Source organism: Leptinotarsa decemlineata, unplaced genomic scaffold (genome assembly GCF_025532065.1).
Source record: "Leptinotarsa decemlineata unplaced genomic scaffold, Ldec_3_MD MMD2_tig00000576_RagTag_RagTag, whole genome shotgun sequence".
In the NCBI taxonomy this organism is placed as follows: Eukaryota; Metazoa; Arthropoda; class Insecta; order Coleoptera; family Chrysomelidae; genus Leptinotarsa; species Leptinotarsa decemlineata.
The window spans coordinates 416,587-436,950 of record NW_027412551.1 but is presented as its reverse complement, the minus strand read 5'-3'; the positions used below and the strand labels follow the sequence as shown (position 1 = coordinate 436,950).

General features: G+C 32.6%; 1 protein-coding gene across 5 annotated transcripts; it reads left to right on the top strand.

The window, feature by feature from the left end:
* The first annotated feature begins 2,051 nt into the window (after window positions 1-2,051).
* Window positions 2,052-20,177, top strand: LOC111503388 (zinc finger C4H2 domain-containing protein). Of its 5 annotated transcripts, none has more exons than XM_023157683.2 (5): window positions 2,052-2,226; window positions 2,282-2,453; window positions 3,367-3,563; window positions 11,809-12,048; window positions 15,193-20,177. In XM_023157683.2, the coding sequence occupies exons 1-5, from the start codon at window positions 2,165-2,167 to the stop codon at window positions 15,323-15,325; spliced, it is 804 nt and encodes a 267-aa protein (XP_023013451.2). In that variant the 5' UTR covers window positions 2,052-2,164; the 3' UTR covers window positions 15,326-20,177. The 5 variants fall into 4 exon arrangements, 3 of the variants coding, with proteins under 3 accessions (XP_023013451.2, XP_023013449.2, XP_023013450.2); XM_023157681.2 differs by having other exon boundaries at window positions 2,054-2,226; window positions 11,809-12,066; XM_023157682.2 differs by having other exon boundaries at window positions 2,055-2,226; window positions 3,367-3,545; window positions 11,809-12,066.
* Window positions 20,178-20,364: the final 187 nt, after the last annotated feature.

The window sequence follows — 20,364 nt, the reverse complement described above, 5'->3', positions numbered from 1 at the left end:
GACACAATCAGAGTTGCCAGCGGAATTACCTCAGAGGGAGTTCCGCTACTGTAGCGGAATTTACTCGATGGTAGCGGCGTAGCGGATTTAAACAGAAAGTAGCGAAATTTTCTACAAATAATCAATATTGAAATAAATATGGAAGGAGAAGAGGCAGTGAACAGCACTCGAAGCTGATAGCTGACAATTGAATTCACAGTAAATACGTTATAGTCTTAGTAGCTGAGGCCATATTTTTGGATATTTTCATAACTATCATGAACCATATACCCTCCAATATCTTGAAACTAAAAGTCTCGACTGTCTCAAGTATTATGAATTATATGGAACAAATTACACTGCAAATGGAAGATAGCTCATCTAATTGTAGCTCGAGCGAAAGAGCTATCGCAGTTGAAATTGACGGGAATGGGACATATTAAAAAAATACCAAAAGTTTCGAAAACAAACTTTTTCTCCACATAGGTTGTCTGATTCCAATTCGGAAGGATGGATTATATCTGTCGCGAATGATCGTTCAAGAGCTCAGTGTGACCATACGTACGTGAACAAATTGATATTTATTTTTACTTTTCAAAATCATCATTTTCAGCTAAGAAATATTTGGTCAAGACGACAGCTTTCAAAAATTACATGCTGCAATTTTAGAAAGTTAAGTAACATCTACTGAGTAGCGCAGTTGAAAATTAGCTTGATCCTGATTCCTGCCATTAGTTACAGTTTAGTTCTGTGGTATCAACGGTACACAAACTACAAACTGTATGTTCTGTGGTATTTAATTTTGGAGGGGGCGAATGCGCGAACTGATTTGTGTCAAATATACAAGCGTAACGGAATTTTGGTTCATGTGCAGCGTCTTTAAGTTCATCCATTTGGCAACACTAGACATAATACACGATGGGCTACTTCTTAATATAAGTTCCAAAAATAAACACTTCTTCACGGCTCTTACCAGAATTATTGAAAGCGGTAACATGAAAAATATATTATTGTTAGTTACTTTTGGAACAAGAAGATTGTATCACTCATCAGGTGAGTTGATGAGTTAGGGGCTGAACTATTTTCGACTGGAAAGCGTTTTCATGAGTCGTCGGAGTTTCGGTACTATCATAATAGTAATGGCGATTTTAGAACCATCAAACCACATGTTTGATTTACTTAATTACAGAATCGTGCCTCTCGTCATGTCAATTGTTACACTATTACTGTCAGCAGTGTCGGTATTTATGACACAATTGTGCAAAATAGGCACAATTCGGAAATGTGGACTCCAGTGTAAGCGTTTGATGAAATTATGCAAAAATTAGCACAATTTTGTTATTGAGGTTACATATGCTATGATTCATTCCAGGAAAAAATTAATGTGAAGGTTAAGGAGATGAAAACGAAAAATAATACTAAGGTCGTGTAGTTAATTGGATTTACGTAAATTTTTATGAGTTATTTTTTTTGTTCTGTGCTGAAAATTGAACTTCTGTTGACATTTCGAAATATTAAATCTTGACTTGAATGAAATGAATAAAAACACTTTTGTCTAAATTATTTAACGACTGGTTTCGGGTATGATCCCATTATCAAGTATAAATCTGAAATCTGAATTTGGAACATCGATTTTATAGAATTTCAGGTATGCTGCAAGGCCAAGTATTTGAGAGACAGGATGCCAACTTAAAATATCATCCTAAAAATTCTAGGGGTTGGTAAACTCATAAATTCAAGAGGGGAGACCTACATAAATCAAGTTGCTCGTTTAGGGGTATATGTTTCTGGTTTTTAATTGATTTGTTAATTTCCATGGCCTTCAACAGATTCATTTTTCTCCCTTTATTACATATTTGTAAGATTTTGAGGTTATCTTCATTTATCTTGTGGTTTGATTCTTGAAGATGTTCGTACATTGCCGATTTTCTGTCCAAACAGATGTGTTCACGCAGTCTTATTTCAAAATTTCTACCGGTTTGGCCTGTATATACTGCAGAGCATTCGCCAGAGCGAAGCTGGGACCAAAAATAATAATAATAAGAAGAAGAAATTTCCTAAATCAAAACACTGCTGTCAACTGTCAGTTAGCTGTGGGTTTGTCCTGAAGTTGAGTACGGAGGAAATTCCCTGAAATAAAAACAAAACTATTAATTTTTATTAACTTTTTTGGTTATTAGAAAAAATGTCATTATCTATGGATGAACAGGCAGTATTTGCAAAATTAGAAGCTCTCAAAGAGATAAGGTTAGTTATTTCAATGATAATCAGTTTTCAAATATAAAATAATCAATACTTTAAGATCAAAAACCATTCAACTTGAGAAACTCAAAACAAGATTAATTTTCGAAATAGAAGCTCAAGATCAAGAAGAAAAATGTTTGTCAGAATACAAACAAGAGATGGATCTGTTATTACAAGAGAAAATGTCCCATGTTGAAGAGCTTCGCCAGATTCACGCAGATATAAATGCGGTAATACTATTTTAATAAAAGGTTTGGTGTTTGATTTCCGTTGAAAGGTTTAGGTTTCGTTAACGTTTTAGGCTAGGTACTTCAGTTCCATCCTCAAGGTTCAAAATATCAGATTTTCAATCACTGTGTTGAGGACTTACATCTCCATGAGTATATAAACTATTATATTTAATTTGTTCAAATAGAAATACATTTCCATTCTCATTACTTTGAACTCCTATTGCCTAATATGATATAATATTATTTGAAATTTCTGAAAGAACAAATAAAATAGAAAATTTAAACAGAATAGCTGAAAATAAAAGTGAAGTAACTTGGCTTGAAATCTTTTAATTTTTATTTTATTTAATTTTAATTGTTCATTTTTTTTTTGCTTATTTTTATTTCATTGTATTTTTTTTCAGAGTTATAATTTTTATTTTTGATTTTCAGCTGTTCTATTTGAATTTTCAATTTCATTTGTGCTTTCAAAGATTTTAAATCATATTATATCAATATCTATCAATATATTAGACAATGGAAGTCCGAAGTAATGAAATTCATCATGAAACATTGTCAACCACCTTCAAACATTTCCATTGTCAATGTTCTCTGTGTAGAACGATAAAAGGGTGAACTACTCTGTTTTATGGAATATGGTTTGCCATGTGCCAAACGAAATAATTTCAATAAGAGTTTTGATGAGAGTTTATTTAAATTTAATTGTGTTTTATCGATTAATAAATAAAAATTTTTCATGAGAATTTGATATTGTTAAGTAGCACCATTCTCTATTGAATAATATTTATAGAATTTAGTTTGTTCTTTGCTTTACCTATATTGCAACTGCATCTAAGTATTATTCTATAATGAAAACATTTTCTTCATGGAAATATTTGTTTCTTCTGAGAACACTACTAAATATATTTTTTAGATGGAAGGAGTTATCAAGCAGGCAGATGAAAGCAGAACTAGATCTATGGGATCTGCAATTAGGCTTCATGAGGAATATCTACCTCTTAAGAATGAAATTGATCGCTTGAGAAGAGAGTGTTTAGGTCTTGATCGTCTACCTGAGTTACACGAAGAAGAAGGTTCTAGTGTTACCCCAGAGTATGTTATTAGCTTTGGGTTAGTTAGTAATAATATCCTCATTCCTAATTTATATATTAATAACTACCTGTTATTTACCTAATATTTACCTGGTTTCTACGTCTAATTATTATGTAAGAGAGTGAACAAGGGAAAGTTTGGAGTGGGACCTTCATCACTGTTTATAGATATCATTTAACATTGTTTCGTTTATAAATTTTCGAAAACACCAAGAAACATGTCATGTACCAGTCTCAAAAATTTTAAGCATTCACCACTTATTCTATGGCTGTTTTTGAGACATGTTGAGCACCACTAGACTTCTCTAGTGTATGAAACCAAATCTGTACAACATTTTTCGGCCAACATACTTTATATCGCAATCCTCACAGTTTATTTGGTAAATCCCAGACTTTTGCTTTTCCATTACCCTGACATTGTATTTCAGAAATATTCATTAAGACACTCTCTAAATTTTTGTTTTCTTATTAACTTATTGACTGTCGCCTATTTCCTTGATGACTACTTTTTGATGTCGCACCATTTTTTACTTGAGGAAATTGTGACCAGCCTATTGAACAAGAAAATGTAGCCGTGTTATGGTCACACTATGGACGTCTTCCTTGTTACTGTGTACCATTTTGTGAAAGAAATTTTTTACTTTTTAACGAGAGAAGTTAATAAATATTATTATTATTATTATTATTATTATTATTCTGATATACATCGTATTCTGAACCTGAAGGAAAGTCTGAGATTGATGAAATAAGCTGTGATGATTGTGATAAAAGGTATGTTTCTCAAACTAAGCGAACTTCGATAACGCAGTTTAAGGATCATGCTGCGTATGTTCAGTTTCGTATATCAGAGCAATGTAGTATCACTCAACTACCTTAGAGAACGGCCACAGAATAATAATAATAAAATAATATTTATTAGTCCCAAGAAGAACACAGTTTTTAGACACGTCAATACAATTTCTAAAATAGGTTTGAGTGAGTGAGGAATACTAGAAATTTTTGAGACTGGTTAATAATAGATTTATAGATGCCTTTGAAAGTTGAGAAATCGAAAAATGTGGAATGAAATTCATGAAAAGCGATAAAGGCCCCATTCCAAACAGTCTGTTGTTCACTCTCTTACATAATCTGCTGAAAAAAATCTGTTTTTTCGTTAACTAGCTGTCACACCCCTACGAACGACAACTCTTAAAAGTTGAAACTTGTGCGAGCTAAGGACTAACGAGGTCTTACCTTTCAATGTGCGATTCCTAACATGTTAATGAATAGAAATAGACACCAGGTAAGTATTAGTTTCATAAAGGGTAGTCTTTGAGATATAAATTAGAAATTAATAATAATATTTTTATCCCAAGTATACACCCAATAACAAAAAAAAAGGATAGTAACATAAGTTCACATGGAATAAAATACAAAATATTAAAAATAAATCCAAAGTAGAATTCTGATTCTGCTCACAAATAGTCGAAGTAGATTTCAGATTATCATTGTTTATATTTCAGAAGTACGGGCCACGGCTTACCAGACCAGAGTTTGTTATCTCTAATAGTACAATTTTCATTGAAAATCTTACATAAAGCTGATCACAGACCTGACTAATAAATTAGTTCAAGGAAATATGATATAAAACATAATTTTCTGTCATGAAACTAGCTTCGGTAGATAAAAATTAATTTGATGGTCATGGATAAGGACAATCTATTCTTCTGTTAATTATATTGTATACGATAGAGACAAGCAATCACGTCTCTGTTTCAGTGGATGGTAATCAAGAGTGTCTAAAAGATTGTTGATATATTTCCTGCTTAAGTCACTTGCGTTCTACACATCTATGCTGGCAATATTGTTTTGGTATTAAAGTGACTAAACTATTGTGGTGTACTCCAGTTTCCTCCTGATGAACATATTTTACAATATCCATGATAATAATTATATATTTTTCACAATAAAAGTTCTTTATGACGCGTTTCGCTACTCAGTAGCTCTATCAGTGGGACAGTCATTTTAATTTTCAGCAAACTCAACTTTTGATGTGACCACATCGAGAAATCTTTCGTTCTTTTCTGTGATATGGGCAAGGCTTCACTTCTTGAAGTATCAATTGTCAGTTAATACTAGGAGGATCAATTGTTATGTTATAAACCTATTGACTTTCTTTTCATCTTATATGGGTTAAAAAACTAAATCAAGGATGTACATTGTAACAGGAATAATTGATGGATGGTGTTAGTTGTAACACGGTCTTTAGTTTGTGCCAGTATATGAGGATAAATGTATTCCAGCTATGATATTTGAACTGGAGGTTGCAGTAACCTTGCATTTTCCTTGTGAAATATTTTTGAAAGGATTATGACCGATGCCGAAAATAGTGGTCCGTATATATTAAGGCTGACCAATGTATTAATATTCTTTATATTGTAGTGCCCTACAATTTCCTTCAAATGGAGTATGCTAAGTGTTGCTAGGAGATGTGTTTGTTTAGATGATTTTGTTTTAGAAAATATAATAAGGAATTAATAAAAACTTCAATCAAAAACGTATTTTAAAAGTAGACAAACTACAATTGGTAACCCCAAGAAGTGAATAGTTCTTACGCATTTGATAAAACCATGGTCAAGTTACTTCAAAACCTTTCGCGAGAGCAGATAGTTAACCTACTTCAATATTTCAATGTCAATCCTGGTGGAACTGTTCCTGACATGAAAATAATGCTGGAGGCTGAAATTCTCAAGGAGTATCCTGGAATAATAAATTCCCAAGACTTTGATTTCACAGAACTTCTTTGCAAAATTAGTAATCGGGAAAAATCTAAGGAATCTCAAGCAGAAGGTAGTGTTATTGAAAAGGTGAACAAGCTAGAGATTCTTTATAATAAGCTGATTGAAAATCTCGAAAATAATAATAGGAGAATGGAAGGCATAGAAAAACTTATTCAACAAATGAGTAGAGAGTCTACACCTATACTCAATCCAGCAGTTACTACGCCTTCAACTTCCACAGAAAAAGATCGTTGTTCTATCAGTCAAACTAGTCCAGACTACAGCATGGAGCCAGAAACTGAATTCAATCGTGCAAAATCTGTCACTTTACCATCCTTCTGGAAGATTGAACCCGAACTGTGGTTCAATACCGTAGAAACAATTTTTAACCTAAATAGCATACATTCCAATAAAATCAAATTTGGAAAGATACTGACAGTTTTAGATTGCAGTATTGTTAAAGAAAATTCAAATATTTTTTCAATACCGCACAAAAATTCCAAGATTCAAACTCTAACAATGAACTATGTTATTACCACAGACTCTTCAAAAATTCAGCTAGAAAATGTATCCAACCTTGTACTTTCGTCAAAATATCTTCGGAAAACCTATAGGCCAATCGTTAATGACGACTAGCGAAAATGGCCCGAATGAAAGTCATCTCATAATTTTCGATCCTGAGTCCAAGATAAAATATTTAATTGACACAGGTGCTGAAATATCATTAATACCAAAGTTAGATCACCATCTACCAGTCTTAAATAAAACACTATATGCTGCTAATGGATCTAAAATAAAAACTTATGGAGAAATACTACTGACATTAACGTTAGGATTGAAAAGACAATTCAACTGGAAGTTTATCATAGCAAATGTTGATAGAGCCATAATTGGAGCAGATTTTTTGAAGAATTTTGGATTAACAGTTAATTTATCAAATGGAAAATTGGTTGATACTAAAACAAATGTAATGAGCAATGGTGAAATATTACTTGTTGATGAATGTTTCAGTATTAAAACAATAAACACTAATTGCCCTTATCGCAGACTTTTAATTGATTTTCCTAATTTGACAAGTAAATGTCTAAATAAATCGAAAGAAAAAACAAATATTGTACATCAAATAATAACCAAAGGACAACCCACACACTTCAAAGTTCGCAGACCTAATCCCCAAAAACTGGATGCTGCTAAGAAAGAATTCAAATATTTGATGGAACAGGGAGTAGTTCGGCCTTCTAAAAGCCCATGGACCAGTCCTTTACACATGGTACGAAAATCAAATGGAGACTGGAGACCATGTGGGGATTACAGGTCATTGAATTCTAAAACTGTCCCAGATAGGTATCCCATACCAAATATCAAAGACTTCAACCTTTCATTTGGAGGACAAAAAGATATTTTCAAGAATTGACTTAGTCAAGGCCTTTCACCAAATTCCGATGGCTCCAGAGGATATCGAGAAAACTGCCATAATTACACCCTTTGGACTTTATGAATATCTCTTTATGCCGTTTGGGCTAAAAAATGCAGCGCAGATGTGCCAACGATATGTCCATCAAATAACACAAGTTTTTTATTTTTGCTTCTCCTATTTGGATGACTTCTCAATTGCTTCAGTGGATGAAAATGAGCACAAAACACATCTGAATCTTTTGTTTGAAAGATTACAAAATCATGGAATTACCATTAATGTGGATAAAAGTTAATTTGGCAAGGAAGCTATAGAGTTTTTAGGATACTTAGTCACAAAAGATGGAATAAAACCAACTGATAAAAAAATTCAAGGAATTATAGAATACAAAAAGCCAGAAGATATTAATGGACTGAGACGATTTCTAGGTATGGTCAATTTTTACCGAACATCTATACCCAAATCAGCTGAAATTCAAGCACCCCTTAATGAATTCCTGAAAGGAAATCCAAAGAAAAATGAAAAACTCTGTTGGACCATGTCACAAGAGAAAGCTTTCTTGAAAATGAAAGAGGCAGTAACTAACGCAGCTTTATTAGTTCACCCATCGATGACTAGTCCATTAGCCTAGATGTTTGATACTTCAAATGAATCCATTGGAGCAGCAGTTAATCAGTTCGAAGAAAATATTTGGAAACCTCTGGGATTCTTTTCTCAGAAACTCAAAAGTTCTCAGACCAAATACAGTACTTATGACCGGGAATTACTGGCTATTTACGAAGCTATCAAATATTTTCAATATATGTTAGAAGGTCGAGAATTTGTCATTTATACTGATCACAAACCAATCACTTTTGCTTTCGAAAAAGATAGCGAAACTTTCTCACCAAGACAAATTCGTTATTTAGATTATATAAGCCAGTTTTCAACAGATATTCGGTATATTTCTGGGAGTCAAAACATAGTAGCTGATGCCTTATCAAGGATTTCTACTATCAGTTTAGAGAACACAATCGATTATGGAATATGGGAAAAAGAACAAGCAAATGATGCCCAACTACAAGATTTGCTAGAAGGAAATACTTCATTAGTGCTGAAGAAAATGGAAATTCCTGGTACTAATTTCAACATAATTTGTGATATTTCAACCAATAATATCAGACCATATGTTCTTGAACCTTTCAGAAGAGAGATATTTGATAAAATTCACAATTTGTCACATCCAGGTATTAAAGCCTCACTGAGACTGATGAAGAATAAATTTGTTTGGCAAAATATGAACAAACAAATTAAAAAATGGGTTCAGTGTTGCATATCATGTCAGAAATCTAAGGTAACCAAACATATTGTGAGCCCAACCGGCTATTTTGCAATACCTGATGCCAGATTTGAACATGTAAATATTGATTTAGTTCGACCACTACCCCCATCTAATGGATTCTCTTACTGCCTCACCTGTATTGATAGATATTCAAGATGGGTTGAAGCTTTTCCAATTCGAGACATATTAGCAGATACAGTTGCCAAAGCATTTTATGACGGCTGGATCACTCGTTTTGGTATTCCTTCCAGAGTAACAACAGATCAAGGAAGACAATTTGAAAGTGCACTTTTCAAGGAGTTTTCGAAGATCATGGGTTTTCAACATATACATACTACACCTTACCATCCAAGTTCAAATGGAATGATAAAAAGTTTCACAGATCAATGAAATCTGCACTAAAATGCCACCGTATTGAAAAATGGTCCGAATATATCCCCACTGTGATATATGGTATTAGAGTTTCTCCAAAAGAAGTGTTACTTATTTTATTTGTATTTTTTTATATCAGTTAATTGTTCATCACTATGTATAAGTTGTTTGATAAATATCATAGGTTGTTTTGAGAATTAGACAGATGAGAAAAATAATAACTGTCAAGAAACGTCATTAAAGGAGAAATTGTTTGAATTCGTTTTTAATTTGATTAAGTATTTTACAAGAAGATTTAAATGGTTTAAGTAGTGCTGAAATATTGTATGGTTCTACGTTACGTGTTCCAGGAGATTTTGTGTTAACCAATGGAAAAGAAAAGAAATTATCGCATATAGAATTTTTGAAAACTTTACAAGAAACCATGAGAAACATAAAAATCAACAATCAGTCCAGTCATCATGAAGAGAAAAAAATGTTTGTACATAAGGAATTGCGAAACACCTCTCATGTTTTTCTAAGAACAGATTGTGTTAAAAAACCATTGCAAACTCCTTATTCTGGTCCATACAAGGTTTTAGAAAGAACCGAAAAATATTTTACACTTTCAGTGAATGGAAAAAGAAAGAGTATTTCGATAGATAGGTTGAAGCCAGCTTTTATAGAATCATCAAATGAAAATTTACCTGAAAATGCAAAATTTCCAAATACACCAAATGGAATTCTCAAGAAGAAATCAGAAAATCAAAATGAAAATCCAGAAAAATCAAATTATGTAACCCGCTTTGGAAGAAGAGTTCATTTTCGCGTTTAATATTTTTTTTAAGGGGGGTGTAATGTAGTGCCCTACAATTTCCTTCAAATGGAGTATGCTAGGTGTTGCTAGGAGATGTGTTTGTTTAGATGATTTTGTTTTAGAAAATATAATAAGGAATTAATAACAACTTCAATCAAAAACGTTTTTTAAAAGTAGTTTACAAACTACAATATTATTTTTTTGATGAATTCGAATCTTTTATAGTACCTTTCGGAGATAAAGACCTATATTATTATTATTATTAAAAATTAATTCCAAAAACTTATTAATTATGATGCTGTAACTCTTGAGAAAAACAATTCTAGCTTATATTGTGTTTATTTAAAAAACAATATGATAATGATTGCCAGTTTTTACTTATTCCATTTGATAATGATGAATGTTTAATTGTCATAAGCAAACACTTGAAAAAGCCTTTAGCTTGAACATTATACATAACTTGAAATTATAAAAAAGAATCGTTGAAATGGATCTGTCAGCTGGTTTTCTGAATTGCTTGTCGATCACATTAGTAGATGTCAACTTCATTGGTTAGTAGCTGAAAATTTACCATCTTCATGGAAGATAGGTTTCTTAACTAAAGTACAGGTGGGGATGGGTAATTTTAGGGTGAAGGTTCTATTTCTAATGGTAGTAGTAGTATGTACTAAGCAATCTCAAGAATAGTTGCATACTTTTATTAGGATCTAGAATTGATTTCGAATTGGGGTGAAAGTAACCAGGTTAAAAAATTAATGTCTCTGAACTAAATATAAAAATGTCAGTACAGACAACTCCGCTTTCTGCTTGAATAAGTTTGTTGGGGGTTAAATTGGACACCAATATGTCTTGGCACAATCATGTCGCTGGAATTGCGAAGGCTGCTTCTCAAAAGCTTGGAACACTGTTCTAAACCAGAAAACTGTACACACCTCAGCAAATTTTGATGCTTTGTAAAGCTCAGATCAGACCTTTTTTGGAGAATTGTTCTCATGCGCCCCTAAGCATACCCTCAAGATGCTGGATTCCATCCAGAAGAGCCATCCGCCTGATCGGAGACGCAAACATCACTTGCAACCTTGATAGTCTGGAACATCAAAGAAAGGTTAGTGAGTTGTCTGTCTTCTATAGATACTTTCACGGGAAGTGTTCAAGTGACTTAGCACATTTGATTCCACCAAGAACGTTACATATAAATATGCGACGCACTGTGACTGCTCATCGTTTTGAGGTTCAACTCAGTACACCTTGAACTCTTTCATTTGGAGAACTCCGGTTATGTGGAATAAACTTCCTGAGAACGTTTTTCCAAATGGATTTAATTTCCAGAGATTCAAATCCAATGTGAATTGCTACATTCGCACAGGCACCGCTCTTAGAGCGCCTTAGGAGTTTTCCTGTAGTGCGTGTGTTTTGTCCTTGAAAAAAATCAAACAAGCATTTGATATTGTTTTTTTGAAACATTCACCGATAATAAATTAGCATTACAACAATTTTTCAAGTCAGTTGATATCATTTCATAATTATCAGTAGTTATTTATGTAGCTCAACTGAGATTTTTGTGTTTTCCTTTTTTTAGTTCCAATTCATGCTAATTTTCAGGAAATTCTCACAACTTTATAATTCAACCAAGTCTCAAACTTCATCATTTAACAAATCAGCAGACTGGAATAGGCCAATTGCTCCAAATGACAACACAATAAGCTCCCTGGCTCCGCCGCTGCCTCCAACATTTCTACCACCACCAAATCCATTGAGGCTAGTGACAAACAAACAAGATTCGAGTCGGCCAGGTTCATTGTCATCCTCTCCCCACGGTGGACCACCAACACCTACTTTCAGGTCGGATCTTAGTCTAAGGTGCCCCGATTTTTAACCTATTATTTTGTGATAGTTTTCATAAGAATACGAATAATTTGAAAGTATGTGCCTTTTCAACAGAGTATTCTAGTTTCATGCATGCCGATAAATGAAAACAAAATATCATGATTGTTGTTTGTAAAAAACATATTTGATAGAAAAATTATTTTTATTATTCAATTAAAACTATTTAACTGTTCGATTTCAATTATTACTAGAATAAAAGAGTACATTTCTCTTTTAGGAATGAATACAACAAAATAATTTTTTCGCTCCTCTCAATGAGTATATGAAAAATGAAATGAAAAAATAATAATTCTAAGTTCTTCTCTCTAAGAAATTCATAAGACAGTCAAATTCAAGACAAAAGTGCAACAGGAAGCAGTTTCGTCACAGATTAGGCCATCTCATCAATATGCTTAAAATAAGAATGACCATTTTAGATTCAATTTACATTGAAAAATCACTTTTTCATTCACCAGAGCTGCAACATTATTCTTGACGTGAACTTAACCAACCCCCTTGACGTTGTCAAAAGATGTTAGATCTCTTCTTAGTTCTCATGCCTTAATTTCTCATTTTCAGACTTTTTTTTATGAAAAATTTACATCAACCTTCACAGTTAGGGGAATACAATGTCATTTTACATTTTCATTAATATTTAGAAATGAAAATCATTTTTCTGATATTTTCCAGTATAAGGATAGTCGTAAGGTTCCTGGACATATTAGTGGAATCCCTTTTATGTTAGTATAACGAGACAGTCAATCTATTATTTCGTCATATTCATACAAGAACTGTATGAAAAAAATAATATAATTATTCTTAAAAATAATAGCACAAAATAATATACATAGAGAAAGCTCATGTGTGATGTAAAAACATAAAATGACAATTAAGTTCAAGCTATTCATAAATATATTAAGAACAACACAACAACAACAAATAAGTACTGAAGACTAAATACATACTTTGATAATGAATTCTTCAAAGAATATGAGAAATCTAGTAAAAAGTTTAATCCATAATCATTTGTTCTCTTTATATTCTTGAAATTGATCTAAAAATTCATAATTTGTGTGGTATGAAATTTCTTGGAAGATAGTTATATCCTCTCTTGTTTGTGTATAACTGAATTTATGTTGCTCTGAATTTATGGACAGCAAACTATTATAACACACAGTAGTTTGTGGAGGAATGTTGAATTATTCTGAATATATCTGCTTTCAAGTGAGCTTATGTGAAAAAATGTAATTATTTTTTTTTATTTCTCTATAGACAATAAATACAAAGAAAAGTAAACAAAATAAAAAGTATACAAAAACTTCAAGTGGTTAAAAATTAATCGAGACAATACAAACCTCTATCCACAAAGAATTGTTTTAGTTTGAACTTAAAGGTGCTACCGAGATTCAACTTTTGAGAAAGTCAGGCAATTCTAGATGGAACTTTATACAAAATAATAATTCTGTAGGCTGGTAAGTGTGATTCTCTACTGAGACAAGTATTATAATAATCAACAGCATTGTTCGAGATGAAAAGATTTTTGTTTCTGAATACAAAGACACACATTTTGAAAATATGTAAGCTTCACTTTTTCGTTGATAACGTATGATTTTCCTTTGAGCTACAAAAACTTCACAATATCTCTTGGCACAATCATGTCGCTGGAATTGCAAAGGCTGCTTCTCAAAAGCTTGGAACACTGTTCCGAACTAGAAAACTGTACAGACCTCGTCAACTTTTGATGCTTTATAAAGCTCAGATTGGACGTTCTTTGGAGTATTGTTCTCATGTATGGAGCTTGGCCCCTAAGCATACCCTGAGCACACCCAAATGGCCTAAGCCGAAAAACAGAGGTTGCATCTTTTGATAAAACCAGCTTATCTTCAGCCTTTCCCGTTTCAGTAAATGTTCACACATATTTTTTGTATCATTCTAGGAATAAAGACCTATTATTATTATTATTAGAAAAGAGCCATCCGCCTGATTGGAGACACGAACATCACTTGCAACCTTGAGACTCTGTAACAACGAAAAGGTTGGAGATTTATCTCTCTTTTAAAGATACTTTCACGGGAGGTGTTCAAGCTTGACACATTTGATTCCAGCAAAAGCGGTACATATCAGAAATACGCGACGAACTGTGGCTGCTCATTATTTTTAGGTTCAACTCAGTATACCTCCAACTTTCACTATTATAATCGTCTTTACTTTTTTTAACAGAATTTTGCAGTTTTCTCTATCAAAAATTCCAAATATTCCTGTGAATATCTGATTCAATTTCATTAGGGATGTTTTAGAGTACTAACTGAATAAAAAAAAGTAATTTCCATGTTATTCAGGGTTAATTTCCTTGAAAGTAGTTGTTTCTCTGGGACCTTTTCAACCAGCTTGCATCTGAAAGATACTTTTGTTCGCGATCTATGTATATCGAAGTGGGATTTAAGTGTGGATTGGTATATCTAACGTCATATTGAACCTACAAGCTTCTGTTGAAATATCAGAGAGTTTTGAACAGCAGAGAATATCTGCAACATGGATGTTGGTAAATTAAATTGAGGTAACAGTTTTTCAAGAGATGGCGAAAAATTTATATGGAAACTATATATCTACTATAATTCCAAAATAGTAGGCACTAAATTTTCAGAAATGAATGACGTTTTTGCCTTAATTTGTCACTTACAATGGCGTACATAAATTATTCTAAACAGACAAAGAAAAATGATGAAATATATAGAATCACAACTTTGACAACATTGTTTTCGTTTTAATGCAATACTATTTTTGAGAATTGTACCACAATTTTCTTTTCTGTTCCATAGCCGATTTTTCGAATTGATTTTCAATTGAACTATTTGAGTCACATTGTAATAAAGCCACAGGTGATATTTTTTTGAAATTTAAGAAGCTCATTCATTATCTTGATCAGAATAGCAGCATGTTCCCAAATATATTATTAATGCAAACTCCAGGTTGGATAATATTTGCTGAACTGAGCTCATTATCGACACGAGTTTTGAAAAACTGGTATCTCAAAATTGTACAATATATTATTATCTACAAGTGTTGAATTAAACTGGCCCCTTTTGTTGTAATTTTACTGAATTTTTACTACTTTCACAGACAACAGCCACCTCCTATGAAGTCTTGCTTGAGTTGTCATCAACAGATTCATCGCAATGCTCCTATCTGCCCTCTGTGTAAAGCGAAATCTAGATCTCGTAACCCCAAGAAGCCGAAGAAGAAGGATCATTGAATTATTTTGGAGTGTTGAGAAAAAGTCATCTCTATTTGTCATGTAATGTGGATTTTTTAAGTAATTGGAATAATTACGTTCAAGTGTGTAAACCTAACTTGATAAGTAGAATTTTGAACGTCTCGCGTAAAACGAATATATTGAAAACACTTTTCACACACCAGAACAAAAATGCTCTCTTGACGCGCGTTTCGCTAACCAAGTAAAAATCATCAGATGATGTTGAGAGGCGGCAAAAGTGTTTTCAATAGTGTAAACCTAGTCTGACTTTTGTTGAATCAAATCAAGAGAGAGTTGACAGGTTAATTAATATCCATGAATGATACAATTTAGTTTATCAACTCCCATTTTTCGTGAATAATAAGAAACACCAATAATAACTTGACTTTTAAAGGTTTCATTTGAATTGGCATTCTCAGGAACTACTGTGAAGAAATATGAGATGATATGGTTCTTGGATGTTTTCACCTATATGTGCTAACATAATTCTGAAATTATTTAATATTGGATTTATATTGGAATAGCGGATTAAGTGTTCAACTAAACCTTTGGTAATAACAAATCTATTGTGTTATTTATCTTTACACTACTTACCATTTTCCTGTTTCTTTTAACAATTTTTGTTATTCCCTTAAGTTCCTGTTCATCATATACCAACCAAATATGAAAATTTTCTAATTATGAGTTCCTTATTGAAAAGAAAAATCCATGGAGATATCTAACTCTGCAATGGCTTGAAAAAAGGGCAAAGTTTTCAAGGATTCCATTAAGATGTTCAGAAAAGCCATGGAAATCTGGTAGAAATATCAAAATTCCTATATAAATGTAACCGAATTTACTAACCTCAAAATAAAGATCTAAATAACCAAAGTGATGAGTTTATTATTGTTTATTTACCATTTCATGATAATTAAAAGATATTAGCAGAGAAGTATACTGTGAAAAACGGTAATAAAGAAAGAATAATAGAAATTCTACCCGTGAAACAAATCAAAGGTTGAAAGTAACCACTTAAACAATCTACTGTTCTCGCTGGTACTGATAGATACATTGCTGAAAATTTGTCAAAATACTAGCTAGCGCTTGGTTCGATGGTCAGGCCCAATTGACTGTCTTTTTATACTTTGTCCATTTAAGCAACAAAGTGCTTGAAAACATTGTCATGCATAGTGCACGTGACTTTCCAGACAAGGCTGCTTGTACTAAGAAACGACCGATTTTTTTTTCAATATGCGGCTGGGTATAGGATTTTTTTTATGTGGAGTTTAGGGACACAAATTACGAGTTTCATCAACCGTATCAGTACTGACATTTTAAACTTCAAAATACCGTACATGTACACACCACAAGCGTTAAAACATAACTGACTACTACGACACTGTAACAATGAATTCCGCCCAGTCGATTGCAGGTAAATCTGATTGGCCAGCGTAAGAAGGCTTATTTGTATTTGTCAGGTTGTAAAGGAAAGCTGAAAGATACAAAGCAAGTAATATTGTAAAAATTAGTTATTGAGTATATTTTCTATTATAACATTATTATAGAACAAAAGTAATTTTTTGTGGAGAAAATTTTGTTTTTTATCGACCTTCTTTGGGTATTTTCACCTTCCACAATCTGATGCAATATTGAGGTAAGATAAATTTGATACAAATGTATATCAAAAGAAAACACATACTAATAGATATCTCTACTACACATCAAATCATCACACGAGTGGTAAAAAAGGGGATAATAAATTGTTTGGTATCTTCCTCTATTTTTCAGCAGTTTTCCTTTTACGAAGGACAACCCTCAGAAACTTTATTCGAGATAAGGGTTGACGAGGTTTTACTGTTTAACGTGAGATTCCTAGGGTCCTAAGAATAGCATTTAATTTTATTTTTTGTAGCTGTTTGTAATGTAAGTGAATAGAGAAGAAATTGCTTTTACGATATTATTATTACTAACTTATGCCTTAGTTAACAAGTCATCATATTTTTATAAACAACGATCTGAATTCCTGAATTTGTTTTTCAAGCATTTGAAAAGATTAAGTTTCAAACGTTTTTCTAAGTCGAGACACATCCATATCAGAACAAAGTTACAACATTCAATAGTGTTACATAGACACTTGAATATGTCACTTTTGAAAAGCTATTTTCAATAAGAACTGATTTTTATGAAAAAAATCAGTTACAATGAAAATAGTCACTTCATTTTTTCAAAAATGACAGAAACAAGCAAAGATTCAAGTCTATCCATCATGTCAACGCAGGCCTGCAATTTTAAGGTAGCAATTCTAGCAATGCATTCGTAGTTTAGACTAACAATACTGATGAAACCTAAGGCAGGTCAAAATTATGGGATCACAAATGTTTTCGGGCTCTTGTTTCAGCTAGTTGCCCTGTAGTGAAAATTGCAGTGAAAGAAAAAGACTAATGTCGTTCGGTAGTCAGGCAAAGTTTCACTTTGCAACGGACCGCATTGACAAAAACCTAACTAAATTTGTCATTTTATTTTTGAAGAATGTAATCTGTTTTTGACATCAATTCAATCTTTCATGTGAAAGCTAAGTATCAGCTTAGTGGAAATACTCATCTGGAAGGCCAATGAACAGAAAGAACAGGTTCAACTTTTTTATTCAAATATAAATCACAAATACAATTGAAAGCTATTCTGTTTTTAATAAAAATTTTCATCACTTAATTTGAGAAAAATAAATAACCTAAAATATTAAATACAAAGAGTTCGATTTCCTATACAAGCTTAGGTGCTTGTAGTAAAAATATCTACAACATTGGGGTGATCAAGGTAAATTTTATAGAACACAAGCAGCATGATACATCAAAAGACAAATGTGTAACTGCTTCTTCAAAAATCAAGCTAGAATCATGTTACATTCCAAAACTATCGGCCATCTTTTAATACATTCAGCAATCCAAATCTGCTACCTGGAAGTTGAATTCTACTCTTTGAGTACTAGTCACAGAGAATGTTTTTTGCAGTGTATCGAATGTCATCAACTGGGTATTTAGTTTGAAAATCAATAAATATCATCAGTCAACTAGCTTTTAAAGGTCCAAGTCACAGTACAAAACATCTCTGAATTCACACTGAAATAACAAAGTGGCCTAACTGAATATCAAAGTTTTCAAATATGTGTCAGTCATGCAGCCCAAGTTTCAACAAATGTTTCTTGTAAACGAACTGATAACTGCGGAGAGAATATATATAAACTTAACTCTCTGACAAGGAATACAAAAAATATTGGTTATTATGACTGCTACATTTATATTTGTACTTAGTTGTCTCCCCTTAAGTGTTTCAGTCAGGAGCCTGTCGTTGCAATGACACTTAATATGAAATATTTGAGTTGATTACTTATCGAAACCTCATTAGGTGTGATTTTATACAAATAATACATTATATTATTCTGATACATAATGGATGGTATAATCAAGTGAAAATTTTATTCCTTTTGGTAAGACTGTATTATATTTACTCTTTTCATATTTCTTTTTGATTAATTTTAATCATTAGGAATTCCAAATTAGGTGACCAAGACGACAACTGTAGGACACACAACTGTTTTATTTATAAGAATATGGGCAATCAACAAATGCTTGTTGATTGCCCATACTCATTTACTAATGCATAGTGATTATATGAAGAAACTATTGTTAAAAAACAATATATTGGGGAAAACGTACTTTTCTGTTTTCTTTTACAACTTCTACTTTCATGTAGTGTGGATTTCGACAAGGACATTGCAGATGCTATTACCACAGTAGAACACTATACTGTGCTATTACTTGACCAGTCGACTCTGATTCATTTGTGAATCTTTAAAAATGTTGCCGCTGATTGAGAATCCTGCTGACTGAAGTATGTGTTATTCGTTTTTTGAGAGATAAAGGCTGAAGCAGCTGAAACTCATCGCCCAAATCTGTGGAGTTTATGGTGAAAACATGAGTGATGGAATTGGAACATAAATGGGTTAGGGCCTTTAGAGAAGGCCGTACAAACATTCACGATGAGAAATAAAGTGGTCGACCTCCTGTCATTTGGCTGGGAACATTTGGACCACCTCTAAAGTCTTAGTCTAGCGCCGAGTGTACAAAATTTCTTCCTGCATTTGAAGGCGCATCTGTCTAGGCAGCTCAACAATGATGACAACAAAGTCAAAACAAGCGTGCTGCAGTAGTTATTGAATTAGGCGGTAATCTTTATTGAGGATGGCTTACAAAAGTTGGTCATACGATACCATAAATGCCCTAATGATAATGGGGATGTTAGAAGATAGAGTGAAGCTGGAGCTTTCACACGAATAAATGTTTTTAGAAGAATGTTTCCTTACTGTTTTTTTATTTCGAAACGGTACTTACTATAAAAACTAGTTTATCATTGAATTTGTGTTGAAAGTTGTAAGAAAAATGATTCAGCATCTTCAATAATATCATTGCTGAATCCTGAAAAAACACGAATATTCTATGTAAAAATGAAAACTGAAAATCAGAAATGTTAAAAAATCAACAATCTATGTGTGCCATGAGACGCCTTTTTGAATTTGACACATATCTGGAATGCCTAATTGGGAAGAGCCTAAGTTGTAAAGTTTCACTAAAATGTAAGTTTTTTATAATCTTCTTTATTCTCGAGAAACATTACATGTTTATGATAGAGAATCATACATGTGTTTCTGCTCAAAGGAGCATCCGGAAAATGTTTCGGACAGAGGGTAAAATAAGGTCAGTTCGCAGAATCAGATGGGGCCACCAGTCACAGAAGGAATATTATTTGATTTGAAATGATGACCATCTTATATGGAAAAAATCAAATAATCATACTTTTGGAGATATACACTATTCAATTGCTATTCGAAAAAAGTAATTTTTCTATTGTTCAATCAACATTCTATACCTTATACTGACATGCAATAGTGTGCAGGTGAATAAATTTTTATCGTCCCATGACTGTACGCAAAAAAAATTAAAAGAAAAGTACATTATTCTCCAAATATTTGTCAAACTGTCAAAATACAATAAAAACAAAACTAA

Excerpts from the sequence above, each read along its gene's own strand:
- LOC111503388 (XM_023157681.2), top strand. The coding sequence starts at position 2,165 with ATGTCATTATCTATGGATGAACAGGCAGTATTTGCAAAATTAGAAGCT. Across the intron at positions 2,227-2,281 it reads GAAGCTCTCAAAGAGATAAG|ATCAAAAACCATTCAACTTG; the intron begins GTTAGTTATTTC and ends CAATACTTTAAG. Across the intron at positions 12,067-15,192 it reads AGGTCGGATCTTAGTCTAAG|ACAACAGCCACCTCCTATGA; the intron begins GTGCCCCGATTT and ends CTACTTTCACAG.